This window comes from Lutra lutra, chromosome 4 (assembly GCF_902655055.1).
Source record: "Lutra lutra chromosome 4, mLutLut1.2, whole genome shotgun sequence".
Classification (NCBI taxonomy): Eukaryota; Metazoa; Chordata; class Mammalia; order Carnivora; family Mustelidae; genus Lutra; species Lutra lutra.
The window spans coordinates 126,356,110-126,377,725 of NC_062281.1; the positions used below are offsets into that span (position 1 = coordinate 126,356,110).

Sequence of the window (21,616 nt, forward strand, 5' to 3'; positions counted from 1 at the left end):
CCCATACAGAGTTGCACAGAGGTGCCTTGCATTTTCCCTGCATGAGTGAAATGGACTCTCAAAGACAAATGATATTTAATCTTCACTTTTTCTAGCACTTTACAAGTTTGAGGTTTTTCTACTAGAATGACTTATAATAGTTTTAAAATATCCTCCTTTTAGCTATTTGTGTCCTTTTTGGAGGTGTTAAACATGGAAGCAATTATCCTCTTCATGGCAGGATTTTTTTTCTTGGCTCAATAAAGCTTTGTGCTTTGTGACACCTGATGCGTAGGTAAGGAATTGGGCTTATTTTCTATTAATTTGCAGTGAGTTTCTTTCCCTTAGAGAGCTAAAGGGTAGGATGTATGCTTCTCTGAGAGATAAACCACAATCTGTTAAGTGTGTAGGAGGACACTAAAAGCTAGCAAAGATTATGTTCTAGCAAAGGAAAATGTGAAAACTCTTTTGCATTACTCTATAACCATGGCAAATAAAAAGAAAAAGAAAAAAAAAAGCTGATTAAGTGGTTTCATGACAAGTAACCTAGAAAAGGACAGTCCTTTTGGTTGAATTAATTCTGTTAGTCTAAATTGGAATTATTTTTAGCTTGTGTGAGGCACCGTATTTTTAGTTGATGGGTCCATGAATTTGAAAGTCTCAGGTTCGTACCAGTGTTCAGAAAGCTGGGGAACTGCCAACAGAGAAGATAAAATAAACTCTTTCATTTCATCCAGAGTGTCTAATGTGTGCCAAGGAAGAAAAATTATTCACATTAAAAGAGAATAGGGTTTTTTTGTTGTTGTTGTTCTTCATAGAATGATGAGCACACCAGAGTAGATGGCTCATGTTCTGCCAAACTGTGGCAAAGGTTAATTGTCTTTGGGAACATAAAACATTTTATTCTATGTGAAACTGAGGCCAGAGCACATTAGAAAACTCAACTTCTTTCTTCATTTTCAGATTCTAGCAAGAAAATAGATCATTTAAAAATTGCGTAGCAGAACTGACACTCCCCAGAGATCAATAAATCTCATTCTAGGGCTGGAGGTGGTAGAGATGGCATGTCAGAGGTAGTTTTCAGAACCCAATGAGCCTTCGTGAAACATGGGAAACATTCACAGGTAGTTAAAGTTGATGAGAAAAAGTCAATTATCGCAACATCGTAATAACTTTTAGAACGCATTTTCTATGGGGCAGCTATTCTACTAAGTCCTTTGCAGATACTATCTGAGATATCTATCAATTACAGGAAATAGGTATGATGATCATCTCTATTTCAAGATGAGAAACTCAAGGTAGAGAGAGATTAAGTAATTTTATGAGGGGAATAGTGCTCATAAATAGGGAAGGAGAGGCACGGAGAGCACTTAGATTTGAATTCAGGAAATCCTGAGTCCCAAGGCTGTGGCCTCAACCACTATGCAACACTGCATTTGGGAATCCTTTTAGGATTAAGACCATTGGAGGAGCCAAAGTCTTACTGGCTTATGTTGGTGACAAAGACCATCTGTATAGGAAGAGATGAAATAGGTAAAATTTGCCTTTGGTTCTCATTAACTTTCTCTTTATCCCCCCTCAAGAATTCCCACTGCTTGTTCTAATCTCATTCCTTATTGCAAATCTACATTCCATTTCGGTAGGATTTTTTTTTCCCAGAAGGGATAACTGTTGGAAGTAGGTTATATTAGTTTTTAAAGGCTTAAGAATTCACTCCTTTATGGGGTCTTTGTATTTCAATAGGAAATTTTTAAGGAATAAAAAGTTTTCCAGACACATAGGGGCCATTTCTAAAGGTGATTTTTCAGTTTCCAATTCAGATAAATGGTGATGGTATTTTTCAGGTTGGGGACTCTGAGGCTCTCAAAGAACACTGTGGAAGGGAAGGTGACAGCCTTTTTGTCTCCTAGAAAGGTCTCTTATTGTAAAGAAATGGGAAGAGAGAGACTCGATGTGATGGGGATGGGGAAGGATCCAAAAAGGAGGAAATAATGAAGTGTTGAGTTCAAATTCCATCCCTGGCAGTTTCTAGCCATGTGACTATGGGTAAATGACTGAAACTTTCCTGTATAAAAGTGCTTAATAGAATTGTTAGAATTAAGTAAGAAAGACTGAAAAAGGCAGCAACTAACCTTATGCCGACAGTTCAGATGTTCTCAGCTATTGGTGATGTCCTCCCTGTCCCCTGCCATGCTGTCTCTTATAGTTGGGTGGTGTAACCAGAAAAGGAAATGGTGAAGATTGATGGAGGAGAACTGTCTAGAAAAAAAGAGTCTAAGCTGTGAAATACTTATTCTTTGATGTGCATCAATCTTGTTGCCTGCATTCACTCATTCATTCAATAGATATTTATTGCTTCTGCAATCCTCTTGGATTTTAAACTTAGACTCACTTGGATTAGCTCTACACAGCATTTAGAAATAAGAATTTTGCAGAACCATGTCTTCATACATCTAAAATCTGTTACATCAGCCAACTTAGGGCATGAAGACATTGCTGGTGCCTTTCTCTTGATCCTTCTTCAGATGTAGTTTCCAAAGAGAACTTCAGAATGTTAAACAAATATCATTTCAGTTTTGCCTCATTATCCTGAAACACTCCGACCAGAAGGCCTTATTTAATCAGCTGATCTACCACTAGCCATCGTTATCTTTGGTAGATGTACACATGTGGCTGGAAAAATAAAATATAGTCATTATTTACCTACTTCTAAACTCTGCAGCTCCTGAACTGACCACAACAACTTAAACCATATAGAAGATATAAACTATTGGGTTATTAAGAGCTGCCCTATATTTTAATTGAGGATCGAATTATATTCTTGTCCTTCAACTAAAACCATGTACAATATAGTGATGCCTGACGCCTGTGGCCCTTGAGTTATACACTAAACAAGCCAAGAAAGGTATTAATCAAGTCTAACTTCATGACTGAAAAGAGATGACCTTAGTCATCCTGTCATGGCACAGTGTTACTTGGGGTTTGTACCCAACTGCACCCCGAACATCCAGCCTCTCCAGCCTGCACAAATAAGTCTATTTTTATATAAGTCTATTTTTATATAAGTGATGTTAATTCCTGAATATTCCTGCCCTTGTAGTTCTCTCATTACAACACTGTTGAATCTCTCCAGTCAAACTCTCCTACCTCCTGACAGTCTGGAGGTCTGCCTCACATGTGTTTAGGGAGAAGTTTGCACCCATTGGGAACCACTATTGCTTCACAGGACCTGCTCAGCATTGGCTGTGCTTGTTTGGGAAGCATCATTCTTTGGGAAGAATGATGCAGAACACTGTATTCTGGCATTTCGAAGTGTGTCTTCCAGTGCCGTGTTCTGTTCAAGCTTCACCGAACTGCAGAGCTACAGTGTGTTCCACATAGAAAAAGAGAGAATCTTCCCTTCACTTACTCTGCTCTCCACCTGTCCCGGGTCCTGAGCTAGAAATGCCTGGTACACAACTAAATATCTTCTTCAGATTATAGCTATCACTCCTTCACCTTCCCCCTTTGCCTACTGTTGTCAGGAATTGCAGGAGAGCTATATCATCCCCTCTATTTTTGCCAACTCTGCCCTCTCTCCCCCAGGTCCCCATGAACCAACTTTGTCCCTTCTCCTTCGGCCCAAACCAAAAGTTATGGGTACTTACTTAGGCAGCTCTGTGCCCTGTGGTCCTGCTTCATCATCCCAGTTTCTATTTAGGTCGAGCCAGGTCCACAGTGCCACCCATTCAGGAAGTTGTCTGGTTTTAGTGCGCTCATGACCACAAGAGAACTGAGGGTCTGATGATAATTGGAGCCATCAGCCTGTAGATGATCAACATGAGGATTAACTCTCCCCCATCCCATAAAGGCAGTCAAACAGCAGAACTGTTCTGGAGGAGCTTACAAATCGGTATGATTATCTGTTGAGTAAAGGAGAGCTCAAAAAATGCAAAGTATTTGGCCTAGAAGTCACCTGTACATGGAGCTGAGAAGAAGGTATTCATTTCTGTGGGTTTCAACCCAACAAGGTTTAGTCTCTCACCTTCAGTTCTCCTAGGGCTGGAGAAAGGCAGGGAGTCATGGAATCCAGACAAAGAGAAAGGCACACCATCCTCATCCCTGGGACTTCAGAGGAGACAGAGAGACAGCAAACATGGGCAGTGAGGCAGTTCTTTGTTCAAACCATGCACCATGTTTTAATGACCAGGATCCTTAGAGCTAGGTATCAGTAAGAAGACACTATTTTGTTTATGACCTCATCCCCCTATGTTTTTACTTAAAACAGGACCTCCAGTCATTCATTCTGGAATCAAAGACCTCAAGGTCTTGAAAACAACCCAGTCTGGATTTGAAGGATTCATCAAGGACCAGTTCACCACCCTCCCTGAGGTGAAGGACCGGTGTTTTGCCACCCAAGTGTACTGTAAATGGCGCTATCACCAATATAGAGACATGGATTTTGATGCTACCTGGTATGAGCATATGCTAGGGTCTGGTGCTGGCTCTTCCCTCTTCCCAGGGGCCCCAAGGTCATAGACTCTTCATCTGAAAGGGAAACTTAGAGGTCATCCAATTCAACCCTCCCACTGTTTAGGGTCCCTTCTGTTGGATAACAGAAAGACCATGCTCTTGATTTGAATTAGTAAATCTGCACTGAAATCCTAGGTGCTATTAGGTAAAATGACCTTAAATGGACCAGCTAATATCCATTCTATGTTTTTTAATTGATTACATCAGTAGTTCTCAAACATTATTGTGTATCAGAGTCACCTGAAGGGCTTGTTAGATTGCAGATTACTGGACCCACCTCCAGAGGTTCTGATTCTGTAGGTCTGGGGTGGGGCCTGTGACCTTGCATTTCTAGTAAGCTCCCAGCTGAGGCTGTTGCTGCTGACCCAGGAACCACACTTCAAGAATCACTGTATCAAGCTAGGATAATGATATTTGGTTTTACTCCCTCAGAGTAGATGCAGAGAGGGCTACATGAGGATGACAAACTAACCTCAGTTTGCCAAGGACTTTTCTGATTTTGATACTGAAAAGTCCCATGTCCCAGGTAACCCCTTGGTCACAGGCAAACTGGGACAGTTGGTCACTGTAGGCTAACTCAAAATGAGATGATATTCACAGAAGCAATTTATAAATGATAAATGCCTTAACAATGTAAAGGTGTGGTTATTATTATAATATCCCTGACAAGCAGTAATTAGGCTTCTGGACTCTGAATTTGCTTTTTGACCAGGCATTCCTCTGCTGAATTTCTAATTGTTAGAAATGTTACTTTCTGACCGGCTGGAATCTGCCCCCTGGTAACTTCCTCCCACTGGCATAGTTTTGCTCTACTCTTTTTATTATGGGATGGGTTTGAAAAGGCTTACAGAGAACCTCATCTCAATCTTCTTTTTCCTTTTTTAAGTGTTTTCCACTGGCAGGAGGCTGATGTATTTATGTTGGAAAGAACACAAAATTGAACATGGCAGAATCAGGGTCTTAGTTGGGTCTCCTATTAAGGAAAGAGACTTAGTGTGGATCATTTAATTTTAAGACTGCTCATGTCTAAATTGGGAATAATAATAATACCTGTCTCAGGTATATTGAGAGCATTCAATGAATTAATTAGGTAAAATCCTTAACACCAAGCCTGACACAGAATAAAACCCCGAAAAAACAATAACGCAAAGAACTGGCCAAGCAAAGCAGTAAGAGTGTAGCATACTTGTAAGTCCTTTTCATGGGTTCTTCAAATGGGAGGAAGATTTACTCTGTAATGTCCAGTGAGCCCTAGTTCCAGATGATGAAGATTGCCTAGTGACAATACCTTTGTTGAATGGGGTGTGTGTGTACGTGTGTGTGTGCATAGGGAAATTGGAAGTGAGGTGTTTTCGGGAGTAAGGCATTACAGGATATTAATCTCTTCTAAAATCAGCAATAAAATTGTTTTCTGGGGAAACAGAAGGTCACCACTTCTCAACTTTATAGTGCATTCCTAAAAGACACCTTATGAGTCCTCAGGTCTCTCTTCTGTGTTTTAGGGATACTGTTCGGGACATTGTCCTGGAGAAATTTTCTGGACCCTATGACAAAGGCGAGTACTCCCCCTCTGTCCAGAAGACCCTCTATGACATCCAGGTGCACTCTTTGAGCCAGGTTCCTGAGGTATGTTTTGTCACTTGCCATCTTGAAGACTAAGAGAACGTGTTGTGTCTCCTGTCAGCTCTGACAAGAGAGTTGAGAGTTAAAATAAGACAGTGGAAGACACATGAAAAATGACATCTGTTGTTGTTCAAAAGCTTGTTATAGCAAGTGAGAAGAGAGCAAAAAATGGAAAAATCTGTCCAACCTGAAAACATGGGCCACTGTTATAGTTCTTTAGGTTTGTTGAAAATTCTGTGGGTCTTTCCAACCTGCCACAACTTAAGCCTCATATCAGGACGCTCAATGCCCTGAAGGAGGAATAATTAGGCCAAGGGTCTGTGTTTCAGGGTAGACAGGGAATGAAGGATAGATGCAGACAGAGTCCATCCATCCATCTGATGTTATTAGATGGTTATTATATCTCTGTCAACACATGAAGAATACAAAGATAAATTAGACAGGGTGCCTACCCTCAAAGAGGTCATCACTGAGTAAGAGGAAAAAAAGAAATAAGTAAACTAATGATGCAGTAGAGGATAGAACATAATGGAAATACAGGGAAAGGCGTCTAACTCAGGAATGGGACATAGGGCCAGCCAGGCTTTCTGAGGGTGAGGGGCTTGGGTTTAGTCTTAAAGGACAAATAGGGATTATCTGGGTTCACACTCAAGGGTGAGGGAGCGTGGTAAGTATAGAGACCAGATGGCATCATAGAACTGTCATTTACTGTTGAGGATCTGCTATATATGAAGCTCCATGAGTGAAAATCTTTCCATGTGCTAGGGGTGAGGCAGGAACCAGATCAGGAGGATCTCTGTGGGCTTGTTTATAGTCTGCACTTTAACTTTAAAGCTCTTAGCAGCCACGGAGGGGTTGAACCAAGGTGTGGCACTACTGGATTTGCCCTCTAGAAAGATCGCTCTTAAAAAAAGGGTGACAAATTAAAAGGATAATGGATTACAGACAAGGAGACCTTTTGGAGGCTGTTGGGAAGCAGAAATCTGTCAAGAAGGGCCTGAATTTAGTTCCATGATGGGATGTAGAGGACGAGTACCATCCTTCAACTTGGGCAAGAGAGATGCCTGCCATGGTCCAGCACTTTCTAGGCCTTTCTCTGGTTATGCCTCTTTCCACTGGAAGAAGAGTCAGTGGGACCAAGGCAACAAACTCTTCAGGGACCCACACATCCCTTTCTAGATCATTCTCTGGATACTTGCACCCTAGAATTAACTGCCCAAATAACCTGAGACTACTTTTAGAAACTGTGTGAACCTCCTTCTCAGACCCATCCTCTGGAGGCTGATTATGCCATCAGTGCATACACCATTAGGCCTGAGAGTAGGTGAAGGGAAGGGTGTCCACCCATGTGAGTCCAAGAGAGAAGGTGCGATGGGCCTGGGGTCTGGCTTTTCCCACACTATCACATCCTGGGATGGTACTGCAAGCAGTCAGAGATTTCTAAATTACATCCTGGTCTTCCAGGTTGTTATGAAGGTATATTTGTCAAGTCGGAAGGATAGACAATAGTTCACGTAAAAGTTTCCTGCTTGATTCATAACTTTATTTTTTTATTTTTTTTAAACATCTGGTATGTGGGCCTCCAATTGTATTCTGACCCCAGGGCCTGAAAATGTTTGGGACAGGCCTTGAGAGGAGGAACTTGACTGAGGAAGAGTTTAAGAGGTTGACCGGCCAGCACCAAGAGGCCAGTTGGATACCGTAGATCGCACAGGTTTCTGACCCAAGGACCTCTTACTTTTCTGAGAACAGATTTTGTACTTGGAGGGGAAATGGGGGGGGGGTCCACCATCTAATAATAGGACTCTCAGGAGACAGCTGTGTCGAGCAGTGGAGGACCACCAGAGGGTGTCTCAGGGACAGAGGTGGAACTTGAGTAATGGGGCGCAAGGCAGGTGGGTTGCAGGGGAGAAGTGATAGAGGGAGAGAGCTTTACCATTGCCCAATGTGATCCATATTACTTCGGCTTCCAGATAGAAGACATGGAAATTAGCCTGCCCAACATGCACTACTTTAACATAGACATGTCCAAAATGGGACTGATCAACAAGGAAGAGGTAAGAGAACTTTAAAAATATTTAAAGTACATCCACCCTCCTGCCCCCACACCCTTACTTGTCTTTATAAATTTGGGATGATAACATCACCAAGCAAAACTCTTCACAGCTGTTGCTTTTGGAGTATTTATAGTTCCCACTGATTAAAGTCCTCTTAGACTCCAGGCCTTTCGGTACCTGAGGCTGGAGTACCCTAGAAGTGGATGAGTGATTGTGGAGGAGGGCTGGAGGCTGCGGGGAGTCAAAGAAAAGGAAAGCACAGAGTGTGCCAGAGGAGACAGCTCTGAGATCTGCTTCTCTGAAAAGTGCCACCCAAGGTCACGGCTTCATTATTCTTCCATGATGAGGCGATGAGGAGGAGAAGAAAAAGATTCTATTTTCATTTTCCTTCAACGTCTTTAACTTTGGATTCAGTCGTCAACTTAAGTAGCATATAAACAGAAAATGTCCACAGAAAAATGAAAGAGTGTGTTTCCAGTGGCAATTCTAGAAAGCGAGATGAGGAAGTGCACTTTTTGAAAGGAAACCTTGTTTTGGGAAAAACACTTACGTGGAGTTGTTTGAAGCCATGACAGAAGGTTAAACTAAGTGGGAGTGTCTGACTCGACAGCCTGAAGTGTTGGGGCCTTGGAAATTAGAACTGTCCTTCCCCTCTCGAACCACTTGCAGAATGGTAGGATCTCTCTGTTTGATCCATCCTCTCACGGACTTCTAGAATTTGAAAAACATCGTCTTGATGGCTTCTTTTAGTGTGTAGGTGAGGAGGGAGGGGCCATCTATCAACATGGCTCCGCGGCCATAGAATTCTGGGCCTGCTGACCTAGGAGTCTTCTTCTTAGCCACAGTCCTCTGACCACTCACCTTGTGTCTGTTCTGCAGATGATATTACTGGGCTCCATGGGGGCTCTGCACCACTACATCTGTAGGTGGGGTTTGGGGAACAGCACTGGGAAGAGAAGTCATGCTTAGATGCCTGGCATAGCTGCTCAAGAACTCTGTGTGGCAGAGGAGAGCAACTTTGACCCCCAGGTACAGTTCACTCAGCTGAGCAGGGAGGCAGCGTTGTTGACTGCGATGGAAGGAAAGCAGGGTGATTACCCAAACCCCACTAATTAGAGTAGAAAGCCTTTTAAAACAATTACCTTCTAAAAAGCACAAGAGGGACCCGAAAGTAATCCTGGCCATGTCTGCCAAAGCTAAAACAAAGGGCCCCAAACAGAAAAGGGTCAAGTGTCATGAATGGGACAGTGCTCAGCCCAGGAAGCTAGAAGAGAAAGGAGGTCTCCTCAGGGCCCCCAGACACCTCTGGCCTGCACCGATCCCAGCTCAAAGACTTGTTGCCGGCTTGCCGGTTGTGTCTCTCTATCCAAGAAGTCAGATTGACAGCTTCCTTAGCTCCCACCTGAAGAACAGGAAGGGACCCCAAGGTAGGAAGCCCAGCTCCTTCAGGCCAGGGCTCTGCGTGAAGACATCTGAGAGGCTGGACAAGTTGTCCCGGGTCCGTGTCTGCACTTTGGGGCTGGTCAGAGCTGCTCTCGGGCCCCCACCCAGCACGTGGCTACAAAGCGAAGGCAACACATGAAAAGCGGGGAGTTAGGACACACCGACAATGGCAGAGGAGTGACAAATGACAGGGTGGGAAGACAGAGCCACTCTAAACTCATAGCTTTCTGGAGCCACTTAGTATTGGGTTAACAGCCCTGAGGACCTCAAATGTTCCTGAGGGCATGACAGTATTTTAGCATTGGACAATGACTAATGTTCAAAGTGAATCATCAAGCAAAGGCCAAATTATGTTCAGAACATTCTATTGAAAAAACAGGGATATATAATGCATTTGAGAAACATTAATAGCCCAATGATGAAAATTTTTCAAAAACTTTTCTAGAAAAGTTTTCTACAAAATTTTCTAGAAAATAAGGCATTGCTGTACATGAAATAACTGTATGACTGAAGGGCATATACATTTTCCTATTTATCGAGTTGTGGTTTTTATTGTTGATTGACGGAAAAAAAGGAGAGGTCTATTGTAATGCCTCTGAAGTTGCCATGTGGTTTTTCTACAGGTCTTACTACCCTTAGACAATCCATATGGCAGAATTACTGGGACGGTCAAGAGGAAGCTGGCTTCGAAGCTGTGACATTGTAGCCACCTCTCAACTGAGGAATTCCTTCAGCCTCTTGTGATGCTAGAAATCATAGCATGTAGCCATGCAAATTTTCAAACTGGAGTGTTGATTTATAGTGTTAATTTTCCTCCTGTAGGAAAGAATTCTTCTACAACTAGCTCAGCAAGGTGTTTTGTGATTAATAATTACAACACACTTGGTGGATACAGTTTACTTCACAAATGTTAAGCGGTATGAGAATAGTCATAAATCAATATTTCCTTTTGGTTTTCTTGTGCCTTCCTATCTTAGAGAAATTTTAGAATCAATGTACTAAGAAAACAATAATGAATTAATGGATGTGTCTTATCAATTAATCTGTGCACAAATTTAAGAGTAAGCATTGTTTTCAACCTACTGATGCTAACACTTTGCTCTAGGCAATGCAGAAAATGTAATGATGAAATCATATTTGGAAACTATCACCATCATGGCTTCAATGAGACTGGAGTATTTGAATTTCTAAGAATGTTCCAGTGTATATATCACTGGGAGTTTATTTCTACTCTTAAAGTATTTTTGTAATCCTAATGTATTGGTTTTAGGACTTTTACAACTCTTTGAGAATATTTAGTAGACACTGAAAAAAAGTACAACTTGTTTTTCTTTGAATAATGTATCACTTTGGGAAAAAGAGCACATTTAATAAATGCTAAGTCACTATACCAAACAATGAATATCCACAGAGAAAGAAGATGAGAGATTCTCTATAAATATATCAGTGATGGTGTTGCCTGGGTGGCTCAGCTGGGTGAGTGGCCAACTCGTGGTTTCAGCTCCGGTCATGGTCTCGGGGTCTGAGACTGAGTCCTGCATCAGGTTCCGTGCTTGATGGGGACTGTGCTTCCGTATTCTCTCTCTCTCCCTCGGCCCCTCCCCCCTGTTCGCTTGCTCTCTCTCTCTTACTCACTCACTCTCTCTCACTGTCAAATAAATAAATACATCTTTAAAAAATATCAATGATGATGATTTCTAGATGGTGGGATTAGGAGTAATTTTTTTTTTTTTTACCATGTGCTTTTCTGGATCTCCCAAATATAATAATCAGAGAAATAAATGTAATTAATGATTTAAAAGTGTATACAGATTTGACTGGTGATTGTGTCAGTTGACTAATACTACTATTGTATATAGATATGTATCATAAAGCTTCATAAACTGTGATTTTAGAAGCCCCTGATGAAAACCTGTCCACATGAACATTCTAGATAACCTTCCTCCATTTAAAAAAGTCTCCATTTATCAAGTTTTTAAAATCTCCATTTTTTATAATGGTTACATATGAGTACTTAGCATTGTTTGAGAACTCTGCTTCAGTCCCCCGGTTCTGGTACTGTAACTTAAGCTAGCACGGCGTAGTGTTTCATTTAAAAAAACTCACTTCGCTCCTGGATCCACCTCTTACAAGTTCTACGACGAACATCCTTCTCTGTAAATTAGAGGTGAGAATAGAGTCTCAAAGGTTTTTTTGAGGATAAAACGGGATAATGTCTGTAAAGTGCTGTGATTCATATTTATGCCCGACACACAGAAATTTCTATATGTGTTTATTAAATGATGTTAATGTTAAATATTTTACTTCTTTTCATGTGATGTTAGATCCAAGTAGGAATGGTGATTGGACTTTGTGAGGGAGATGAGAGATGGGAAGTCTGAGAGCAGCGAGCCCTAGAAGACGCTGGAGGCCATGCACAGGCTCCTGCCTGCTGGGAAAGAACATGAGATAAGAAGGAAGAAATAATTTGATAAAGGAAAGTTTCGTGCCACATTGAATACTCATGTTACAGAATGTGCTTACAGCCTGTCACTTGCATGGCCAAATAGCTGGTACATTTCATTCCTGTGCTGATTTGATGATCTAGTTCGAAGAGCAATTTAGAGTTTAACATGATTTTTTTCTAAAAACAAACAGCAAACAAAAAACGCAATCAGGCCCTTCTTACTAGATATTATATTGGTCATGTAAGTTTTAGAAACACTGTAGTTGCTTCAGAGAAGAAGTCCATATTAGAGCAGAATCCTTAGAAACTGGGGTCCACTGTGTACTCACATGCATTTTGTTTCTCCTGAGCTCTTAAAACATTTATCGTAATGGACTACACATGAACAATTGGATGTTATGTCCCAGGTGCGGGACTGGAAAGCCTGTCCTCTGTGAAATTTTCAAGGACCAGATTCCTATTTTGGGAAGAATGTTTTCTTGTGGTTAAAATTGTAAACTATATGCTGAAAACCAGGCTGGGAGTTTCACCTGGTTTTGTAAGTGCCGTGAACTGTAAACACCTGTGAGCTCATTTGTATCAAAACAGTTGGTAATTTCGTTACAAAGGGCTACGGGGACTTTGTTCCAATTTTTCTGGAAAGCTGACTTGCTACATAGCGCCCTCCCTGCCTTTTCCCCATCCCTTCCCCAACCCTGTGTCAAGTATGGTCCGGGCATAAGGTAGGTGACCCCAGCCCATTTTCTGCCTGGGAAGCAGTTTGCAAGGCCCTCAAGGGAGCAGCTGTCATTCACAGGCTTGTGGTTTTGGAGGCAAAATTCGAAGACTTGGCTGAAATCCTCTTAATTTCATCCCCTAACTTTTCACAGAAACAGGCTCAGAAAATGTGTTCCATTTTTTCTCCTTTTTAGAGTCAGACTTAAGTTCATACCATTCTTCACCTTTCAGTAACCTGCTTTTTCTCCTTTTGTTCTCAGCATAATAGAAACCACTCTTTGGAAATAGTGTTTTTCTTGTTTGTTATTGAAACAGACTTTACCTTTTTCAATCACATGCGAGATTTAACTACAGAAATCAGAACTTCTCTCTAAACTCCCAGCTCTCTTGTCCAGAAAGAACATTTTTTTTCTCTTTCTCTCTCTTCAGACTTGGGACAGACTGGGCTTTGCCTTTTGTAGTCTCCTTTGCAAAACCTTTTAACTTCTGCTTCCTCGCCTGCATTTCAAGAGGAAACCAAAGCTTCTTTCTAAAGACATGGATTTCAAGCCTTCTGACTCACTGGGTTCTTCCTGCTGCTAAATATTAGAAACTTATTCTCTTTGTATTTTCTATAGTCTTTGTTCTCATTTCTCTCAGAGCTCAGCTACTTTTTATTCTTCCATTGGCCCGGAATCTCTCAGGAATTCTATAAGTTTTTGGATTCTGTGGCTATCCTAGTGAGAAGGAATGTCTAAGGACCTTCCTCCCAGCAAAAACGCTCATTCCCGCCTCTACAGGTTTACAACATCCATCGTGGAAGTAGTTCACTCTCAATCCTTAAAGTGTGAAGAATTCCATTGGAAATCTGTCACATGAGGAATATGTTCAACCAAACTTGGAAGAAAGGCATGCTGATTTCTTTATATAAGAAAGGGAAATAAGTGTTTTCAAACACTAATGATGTACTATACCTTGGCTAATTAATTTAAATTAAAAAATAATTTAAAAAAACAACTTCAATTGGGTTTTGTGGGTATACCTTGGAGAAACTGCAGGTTCAGTTCTGTACCACTGTAATAAAACAAATTTTGCCAAATAAGTAAGTAAATAAATAAATAAAATTGAAGGACCCCAGGTATATTTGTTTCTTGAGGCTGCTCTAAAAAAGTAACACAAGCTTGGGGGTAGATAACAACAGAAATGTATTCCTTCATTGTTCTGGAGGCCAGAAGCCCAAAGTCATGGTGTTGGTAGGATTGTGCCTGCTTTAAAGGTATAGAGGGGATTCTGTCCTTGGTCTTACAGCTTTCTTCGGTTTCTTGGCTTGTGGCTGTACTACTCTGGTCTCCCATGGTCACATTGCCTCTTCTGTCATCTCCTCTTGGATTTAGGGCCCACCCAAATAACCCAAGGTAGTTTCTTTATCTCAAGATCCTTAACAGTATCTACAAAAACCTTTTTCCCACATAAGGTCACAATTACAGGTTCCAAAAAATAAGGCAGGAACATAGGATTTGGCAAGGAGGGGTACAAATCAACCCAGACAGTGAGTCAGGGGACAGACAGTGAGCTTCTTGAGAACAGCTCTTCTAGTGCCTATTGGATCTTCTGCTGCACATAGGCTACTGTTTCCTTCGTATCTGGGGGACAGTCACATCCCCCTTTCAGCCTGATCAGTTGTCACATGGATGTCTGTAAAAGGGCAAAGAGCATGGACTTTGGATCTAGATTATGCAAAGTTTCAGATTGGGCTTCTCCAGTTTCTAGCTGTGTGACCTTGGGCAAGTAACCCTAAACTTTAGTTCTATAGTTTTGAAATAAGTATAATAAAAATAACTACCTTACAGAGTAACTGAGGATTAGCTGAGATAACGCATGCAGGGGTTAAAATATTTTTGGTTGTGAGTGTCTTCAACTGGAAGGACATCTTGTTTACTTAAATAGTTCAGAGATAGGTTGTCTCGGGATTGATCTGGCCACTCAGGGATAGCTTCGTGGTCTCCGGCTCATTCCATCCTCTGCTCTGCTATCCTCATAGTGTGTTAATGTTTCCCCTGGGCTCACAAAATGGCTAGTAAAGCTGTTGTTACAGATGGTGTGCATCACCCGAATCTCCCTTGGGACCAAAGTACTCAGATGTCAGAAGTGTTGGTCTCTGCAGGCTTATCATTGGGTCCCTCTGGAGGAATTGCCCTTGGCTAAAAGAAGCTGCCTCACCCCAACTTATACCCAGCCCCTGCGAGCAGCTCACATCCATTGCTGGTCAGTGTAAGAGATACAAAGTCTCAACCTTCTTGCCTCATTCGGGACAACTCTGCAGGGACACTCCAGTCCCAGAGCTCCTAACTGCCTGAGGTCGTTGTTGAAACTGTGTCATAATCCAACTTCTCCCTCTGCCTAGTCCTGCTTCCTTCGCTGCTCACAGGCGTTGTTCCAGAGAATGATCCTTAATAAACCTGCATGAAAATCTCGGGGTCTCACTGTACCTCTCTTAAGGAAGCCAACCTGTGGATCTAGGAGTGTGTCTGGGAAGGAGGCTCTAAAATGGGGTTGTGGGAGCTGAACCGCCCACTGTCCAGCTGGCGATGAGCTCCTGGAATGTTGTAATTCTGTGATTGTTAAAACTATCACCTGAGGTGAATTGGGATGGGATACTGGAGGAAAGGAACACTCTGGCAGTGGCAATATCTTGGATGCTTGAAGGATTGGGGGTAATAATTATTATAAGGATGATGGAATTTGTTTAGGTATTGCTAGGAACCATTAATACATTAAGAAAGACAATGGGGGTGCCTGGGTGGCTCAGCGGGTTAAAGCCTCTGCCTTCAGCTTGGGTCATGATCCCAGGGTCCTGGGATGGAGCCCCGCATCGGGCTCTCTGCTCAACGGGGAGCCTGCTTCCCGCCCCCTCTCTGTCTGCCTGCCTCTCTGCCTACTTGTGATCTCTGTCTGTCAAATAAATAAATAAAATCTTAAAAAAAAAAAAAGAAAAAGACAATGAAAAAACATGAGGATGATTAACCAATATAATGCAAATCATGAAAGCAAGAGGTCCTCCTTGGTAACATATAAAGAAAACCTACAGCCAGATGACAGAAAAAAAAAAAATTAGGATCAGGCCTAGGACTTAATTATAAGAAGAACAGAGGTCCAAGGAAGATTGATCTTTCAGTTCTGAGAGGTCAACACACCAAGGTCAGGCTCCTGATTGATGCACCAGAAACCCTGAATTCCCAGATTTCCCAGAATTTTTTGGTCCTGCAGAAGTAGATTAGCCTTTCCTGTTAAAATCTAACACTGCCACCCTTGCTTGAAGGCAGTGCAAAGCCTTCTGCACGTCTCCTTGGAGTCTCTTTTTACCTTCCCTTCAGGCTACCAGACCTATAAATAGGGTCAAGTTACATCATACCCCAGCCAGAGACATGCCTTTGACTGCTAAGGGAGGAAGACGCCTACAGGCCCTAAGAGTGGCAAAGATTCACACAATTTTATGTACGAGAGTGGAAGGATTATACATGGGACTGGATCCTGAGGGTTTTGGACAAAACCTATTAGATTTTTATTCATTTTTAAAAGATTTTATTTATTTGAGAGAGGGAGAGCCCTAGTTGGGGGAGGGGAAGAGGGAGCAGGAGAAGCAGACTTCCCGCTGAGTGGGGACCCTGATGTGGGGCTTGATTCCAGGACCCTGGGATCATGACATGAGCCAAAGAGATGTTTAACTGACTGAGCCACCCAGGTGCCCCCCTCCTATTAGATTTTTAAATCAAGAAGGAAGAATAGAAGCACTTCCCATTCACATAGGATGGCCCACTGTATACATTTTTAGTCTTGCCCTAGGACTACATTAATCTACTTTTTGTATCTGGGACCTAGACCATCTGGACCCTCCACAGAACATCACATTTGTTCGTTGTACCCATGATATCATGTTAATGGAACTGGAAAAGCAAGAAGTGGTGCTTGTACCTTAGCAAACGGTGGAGCCCACCATGTTAGTGAAGTTTTTAGGTCTAGGACAGGGGTTGGAAAAATCTATCTTATCATCTGTTTTTGTAAATAAATTTTATTGGAACACAGCCATTTGCTTATGTATTATGTGTTGAGTAGTTGTAATAGAGACTATTTGGCCCACAAAGCATACAATATTTAATCTCTGGCCTAAATAGGAAAAGTTTCATGACCTCTGATCTAGGGTGTTCCAGGATATCTCTTCCAAAGGGCACATTATTACATCTCAAACTTTCTACCACTAAGAAGAATGCACAGTGCCTGGTAGTCTTTCTGTGTTTTGGAGGCATCACATTTCACTGGGATATTCCAAGGGGAATATTGGTCCAATCCATCTACTGGGTGACAAAGTCTTTCAGTTTTGTGTGTGTCCCAAAGCAGGTCCAGTCTGGGTGCAAATATTCCTGATGCTTCAGCCATATGAATTAGTAGACATGATGCTATTTAGAAATTCACCTGACTGAGGAAGATGTTGTATGGGGTTTATAGAAAGCTCCAGTATGAAAATTACAACATTGACTCCTAGGGTTCTGGCTCATGCCATCTATAGCCAAGAATTATTCACTATTTGATAAATAGCTCCTGGTGTGTTATTGAATCTGGGTAAAGACAAATGTCTCTTATGGGACATAGAAGGACTTTGTGGCCAGAGATATTCATCATGAGCTGGTTTCTACCAAATGCATTAGGCATTACGGTTTGGTGAGACCAGCAGCAATCCACTTAAGATGGAAATGATAGATCTGGAATCAGGCACAAGTAGGGCTAGAGGACACAAGAAAGTTATGTGGGTCCCGACCTTCATGTCATCCACCAGTGTTTCTCCAACACCTCTCACACTGTTATGGCTGTTATGACAGCATTGAAGGTAAATACTCTCAGTGAATACAGTTTTTGGAAATGCACCAAAGAGTCATCTAAGAAAGGTAAGTGTGGAAAGAAAAGGGGTCCTAGGTAAGAATATATATTTATATAAGAATATATAAATAGCTTGGTTGGTCAGTCTCCTGGGAAGAAAAAGATTGGCAGATTGGGAAGAAGGGAGAGACTGTGAATGGATCTATTATGTATTAGTCATGCTTTTTATTCCCTGTATCTTATGATGTTTTGATATCTTGGTGGTCCTTACAGACCTAGTGAGATATTGACCCTCCCAGGGGTAGCTAATTCCTAAAGATAGGAAAGTTACTTAGGAGCATTCCTTTCCTGTCTGATCCAACCACCTCCCTTATCTAATCCACACACCAAGCAAATATTTCTTCTATCATAAGTCAACCCAGGGCTAGAAGCCAGACAACTAGAGAAGAGACAGCCCCTATGCCCCAAAGCCTGACAGAATTATTCAAACCAGCCAATCCTAAGCTCTTTCCTGGTTTGCCTTTCCATGGAAACCTCAATAAAGTTTCTGTTCTAGGCCTTCCCTTCACCTCTGCTTTTGCTTTCTGACCAAAAGCAGATGCTTCCCTTCTGGCCCTGCATGGTATGGTATGTCATCCTTTCTCAGGAAATGTAAGCAATAAATTCTTCCTTCAATGCTTTGACTTACCATTTTGTCACTGAGGGATCTTTATAAATTAAGACCTGGGCAAAAATCACTGAACATTAAACGTGAGGATCTTTCTATTGCATAATGTCTATCAAAGAGTACCAATCATGGAAGAGGCACCGACCAATCAAGTAGACAGAATGACTTGACCAGTTCATGTCAGTTAGCCTTTGTCACTGGCAATCCCAATGCTGACATAATGAGCTCATGAATAGAGTAGCCATGACAGCAGAGAATGAGGCCATACATGGGCCCCAAAGCATAAGATTCTACTTTCTATTACTGATCATAACTGTTGCTCACAAACATCCAACTTTCCAGCAGTAGAGACCAAAATCAAGTGAGAACTTGATATGGCACTGATCCTTGAGAACACAAAGCAGCTACTTGGCAATGAGTTGTATACATTGGACCCCTTTCACTCCGAAAGGGGCAATGATTTATCTTAACTAGAATTGATACATATTTTGAGTATGGCTTTGCTTTTCCTGCCTGCAGGGACTCACTTGGCAGCATTATCCAGGGGCTTACACAATCCTGCACAAGATTATTCAGATCAAGGGACCATGAGACCTACTTTAAAATGAAGGAGATAGGACAGTCTGTAACTGACCTTATGATCCTCTAGTGCTATCATATACTGTACCATCTGGAAGCTGCTGACTTGATAAGGGCAATGGAATGGTCTTTTGAAGGTACAGCTGAGGTGCTAGCTTGGAGATGATACTATGTGATGATGGGGCACCATCCCCCAGGATGTGGTATTTACACTAAATACTTTACTCTTATGTGGTGCTATGTCCTTAGAAGGTAGAACACGTGGCTCTGTTAACCAAAGGGTAAAAATACGAATGGCCCCACTCACCATCACTCCCAGTGACCCAGTTGGGAAATGTGTGCTTTCTCATCCCCTCGGCTCTAGGCTTTGATTGTGTAGAGGTCCTATTCCTAGACAGAGGATACTTCCACCAGGGACACAGTGAGAACAATTTTAACTTAAAGCTATAGGTTTGTACAAAACGCAAACGTGACAATTCTCAAGAGAAATAGCTATTCTCAGTCCACTACACAGGCAAGAAAGAATCAATCAGACTGAAAACTTAGAACATTTACGAAGGGGAAAAGAAACTGTAGGACAGGACAGTGTTGTAGAGTTTTCACTGAATGGTGGAGAGAGCAGTGACACGTCTAATTCAAATTATTTGATTCCTAGAAAACCATCGAAATTGCTGAAATAAACTTCTAGATAGACTTGCTTATTTTACATAGGCAATTGAACCAACAGAAGTTAAGAGACTTGTACAGGGTCTTACAGGTAAGTCAGTAGAGGATCTGGGATCAGAACCCAGGTCTGCTGATACCTAGTCCAGTGTTCCCTTCCCCCTCCAATGTGGATTCACAGCTTCAGTGCTTTCCTTTTTAACTCTGTGTGGGTTAGGCCAGTGTTACTCTGCATTCTGCATGCACATCATACAGAAGGCTGATGAATAACCTACAGACATTAGGGTGGCTGGGAGAAGTCACCTTAGCATTAAAAATTCATTACAAAATCTGCCCAAATAGATAATTAAACAGACTGATGTCAACCTAATTGGCTCAAATTAATGAATGCAGATCTACTTAGATTTTTAAATTAAAAAAAAATTTTTTTTGATGTTTGTTATTGACCCACACATGTCTTCATTAAAATCACAAAGGTAGCAGAGGTCTCCCTTTCATTAGTCTCACAAAACCATTTTGAATGTCATTGAATGTTCATTTTGGATTAGGGATGAGATATATTTAGAATTCACCAAATGCCTCAAACTAACTTCTCTAGGCCTTTGGGGACCAATAAAAACTTATATGCATTTTGCTCAGCACATTTCCCTTAACTCAGCATAACATTTTTTCATGGAGCTTAAATAATGCAATTTTTTTTCTTTTATGTGCCCTCACGAAGATAAAGTATCTAGAACCACCCCAAATCCAAGAACCTGAGAAAGTAATTGTTTATTTCTTTTAGAAATTTTAGAATGCATCAAATAAACAGTATTTGGGTTGAGCATATGTTTGTTAATTCTGTGACTGGTTTGGCCTTGAAAAATGGAGTGAGACCATAGTAATAAAATCATACTTTAATGCCTTTTTCCTGTTATACTAATGACTATACTATGTACTCTCATTAAATTCTCCATCAATCTTGAGACTGGTATTATGGAAGGCTTACTATCTTCCCCACAGTATCCGCCCTCCTATCTGTTTAGCTGAATATGCAGCTGTCTGAAACAAACACTACAGCTCCCAATCTCCCCTTGCAGCTAGGTATGGCCAAATGACTAAGTTCTTGTCCAAGAAACACAAGTAGAAGTGCTGTATGCAACTTCTGACAATAGGTATCCTTCTTTCCTTCTTGGCTAGAATACAGTTGTGATAAAGGACACTTAAGCAGCCATCTTGGAGCACACAGGAAGCTCTGTGTTGAAGATGGTGGAGGAAAACCCTAGGAAAACACTGGGGCCCAATGATTGTGGAGTGGCTATCCCAACCCTGATCTGCTTACTTCAGACCTCATCTATACAGTAGGGAAATTCTACTTGCCTAAGTCATTGTTACCTACGTTTTCCACTGAAACTAATCTTAAATGATATACTTGAGCTGTTCTATCCTGATAGAGATGTGCTGTAAGTGTCAAATACACAGTGGCTTTTGAAGACATACCTTAGAAAGATTGTAAAGTATATCAGTAATTTTTATATTGATCATGTATGGAAATGGTAATATTTTGGATTTAGCAGATTAGATTATTTAATTTTCCTGTTTTATTTTTTACTTTTAAAAATGTGACTACTAGAAAATTTTAAATGACACATTTAAAGTTATATTTATTATATACTATATATTTATTTTATATATATGTATATATGACATTATATATTTATTGGACAGTGCCAGGCAAGTGTTGCTCTATGCTGTCTCTGTCTCTGCACTAGAGAATAGGTGAGGACCCTGAGGCCAAGAAAGCCATACACCTACCAGAGTTCCCATATCTAGTAAATGACGGGGCTGTGGATTTATGTGGAGATCTATGTGGAGCAGCCCCAGTGCTCCCACCCACTATGGCAGAGTGTATCTCAACTGGGGTCATTGGGTTCTGGTGTAGGAGGGAGAACACTGTCCCAAACACTACTTCTTATTTATTTATATGTATGTATGCATGTATTTATTTATATTTTAATTCCATTGTAGTTAACATCCTGGGCCAAACACTAATTCTTAAAGGCAGGAACTGCTAGTTGCTTGAAGGTTTTACTGAGTTTC

General features: G+C 41.4%; 3 protein-coding genes across 7 annotated transcripts in view; 1 reads left to right on the top strand and 2 right to left on the bottom strand.

The window, feature by feature from the left end:
* Positions 1–11,793, top strand: part of LOC125098225 (uricase) — a 61,029-nt gene extending 49,236 nt beyond the window's left edge. For 2 of the 4 annotated variants that reach the window (XM_047726798.1, XM_047726797.1), the window contains exons 5-8: positions 4,247–4,433; positions 5,994–6,117; positions 8,088–8,171; positions 10,238–11,793. In XM_047726798.1, the coding sequence (XP_047582754.1) occupies positions 4,247–4,433; positions 5,994–6,117; positions 8,088–8,171; positions 10,238–10,312 (470 nt within the window). In that variant the 3' untranslated portion in view covers positions 10,313–11,793. The remainder of the gene's footprint in view (positions 1–4,246; positions 4,434–5,993; positions 6,118–8,087; positions 8,172–10,237) is intronic. The other 2 variants (XM_047726796.1, XM_047726795.1) reach the window with 1 other exon arrangement.
* Positions 1–21,616, bottom strand: part of DNASE2B (deoxyribonuclease 2 beta) — a 67,224-nt gene that overhangs the window by 35,593 nt on the left and 10,015 nt on the right. Inside the window, exons 2-3 of the mRNA XM_047726792.1 lie at positions 4,004–4,086; positions 2,112–2,238 (exon numbers count right to left, since the gene is read on the bottom strand). The gene's annotated coding sequence lies outside the window, so the exon portion shown is untranslated. The remainder of the gene's footprint in view (positions 1–2,111; positions 2,239–4,003; positions 4,087–21,616) is intronic.
* The window catches only part of SAMD13 (sterile alpha motif domain containing 13), a 55,184-nt gene continuing 45,447 nt past the window's right edge, over positions 11,880–21,616 (bottom strand). The window contains exon 4 of one of the 2 annotated variants that reach the window (XM_047726803.1): positions 11,880–12,042. In XM_047726803.1, the coding sequence (XP_047582759.1) occupies positions 11,935–12,042 (108 nt within the window). In that variant the 3' untranslated portion in view covers positions 11,880–11,934. Of the gene's footprint in view, positions 12,046–21,616 lie in introns of both variants that reach the window. The other variant, XM_047726802.1, reaches the window with a different exon arrangement.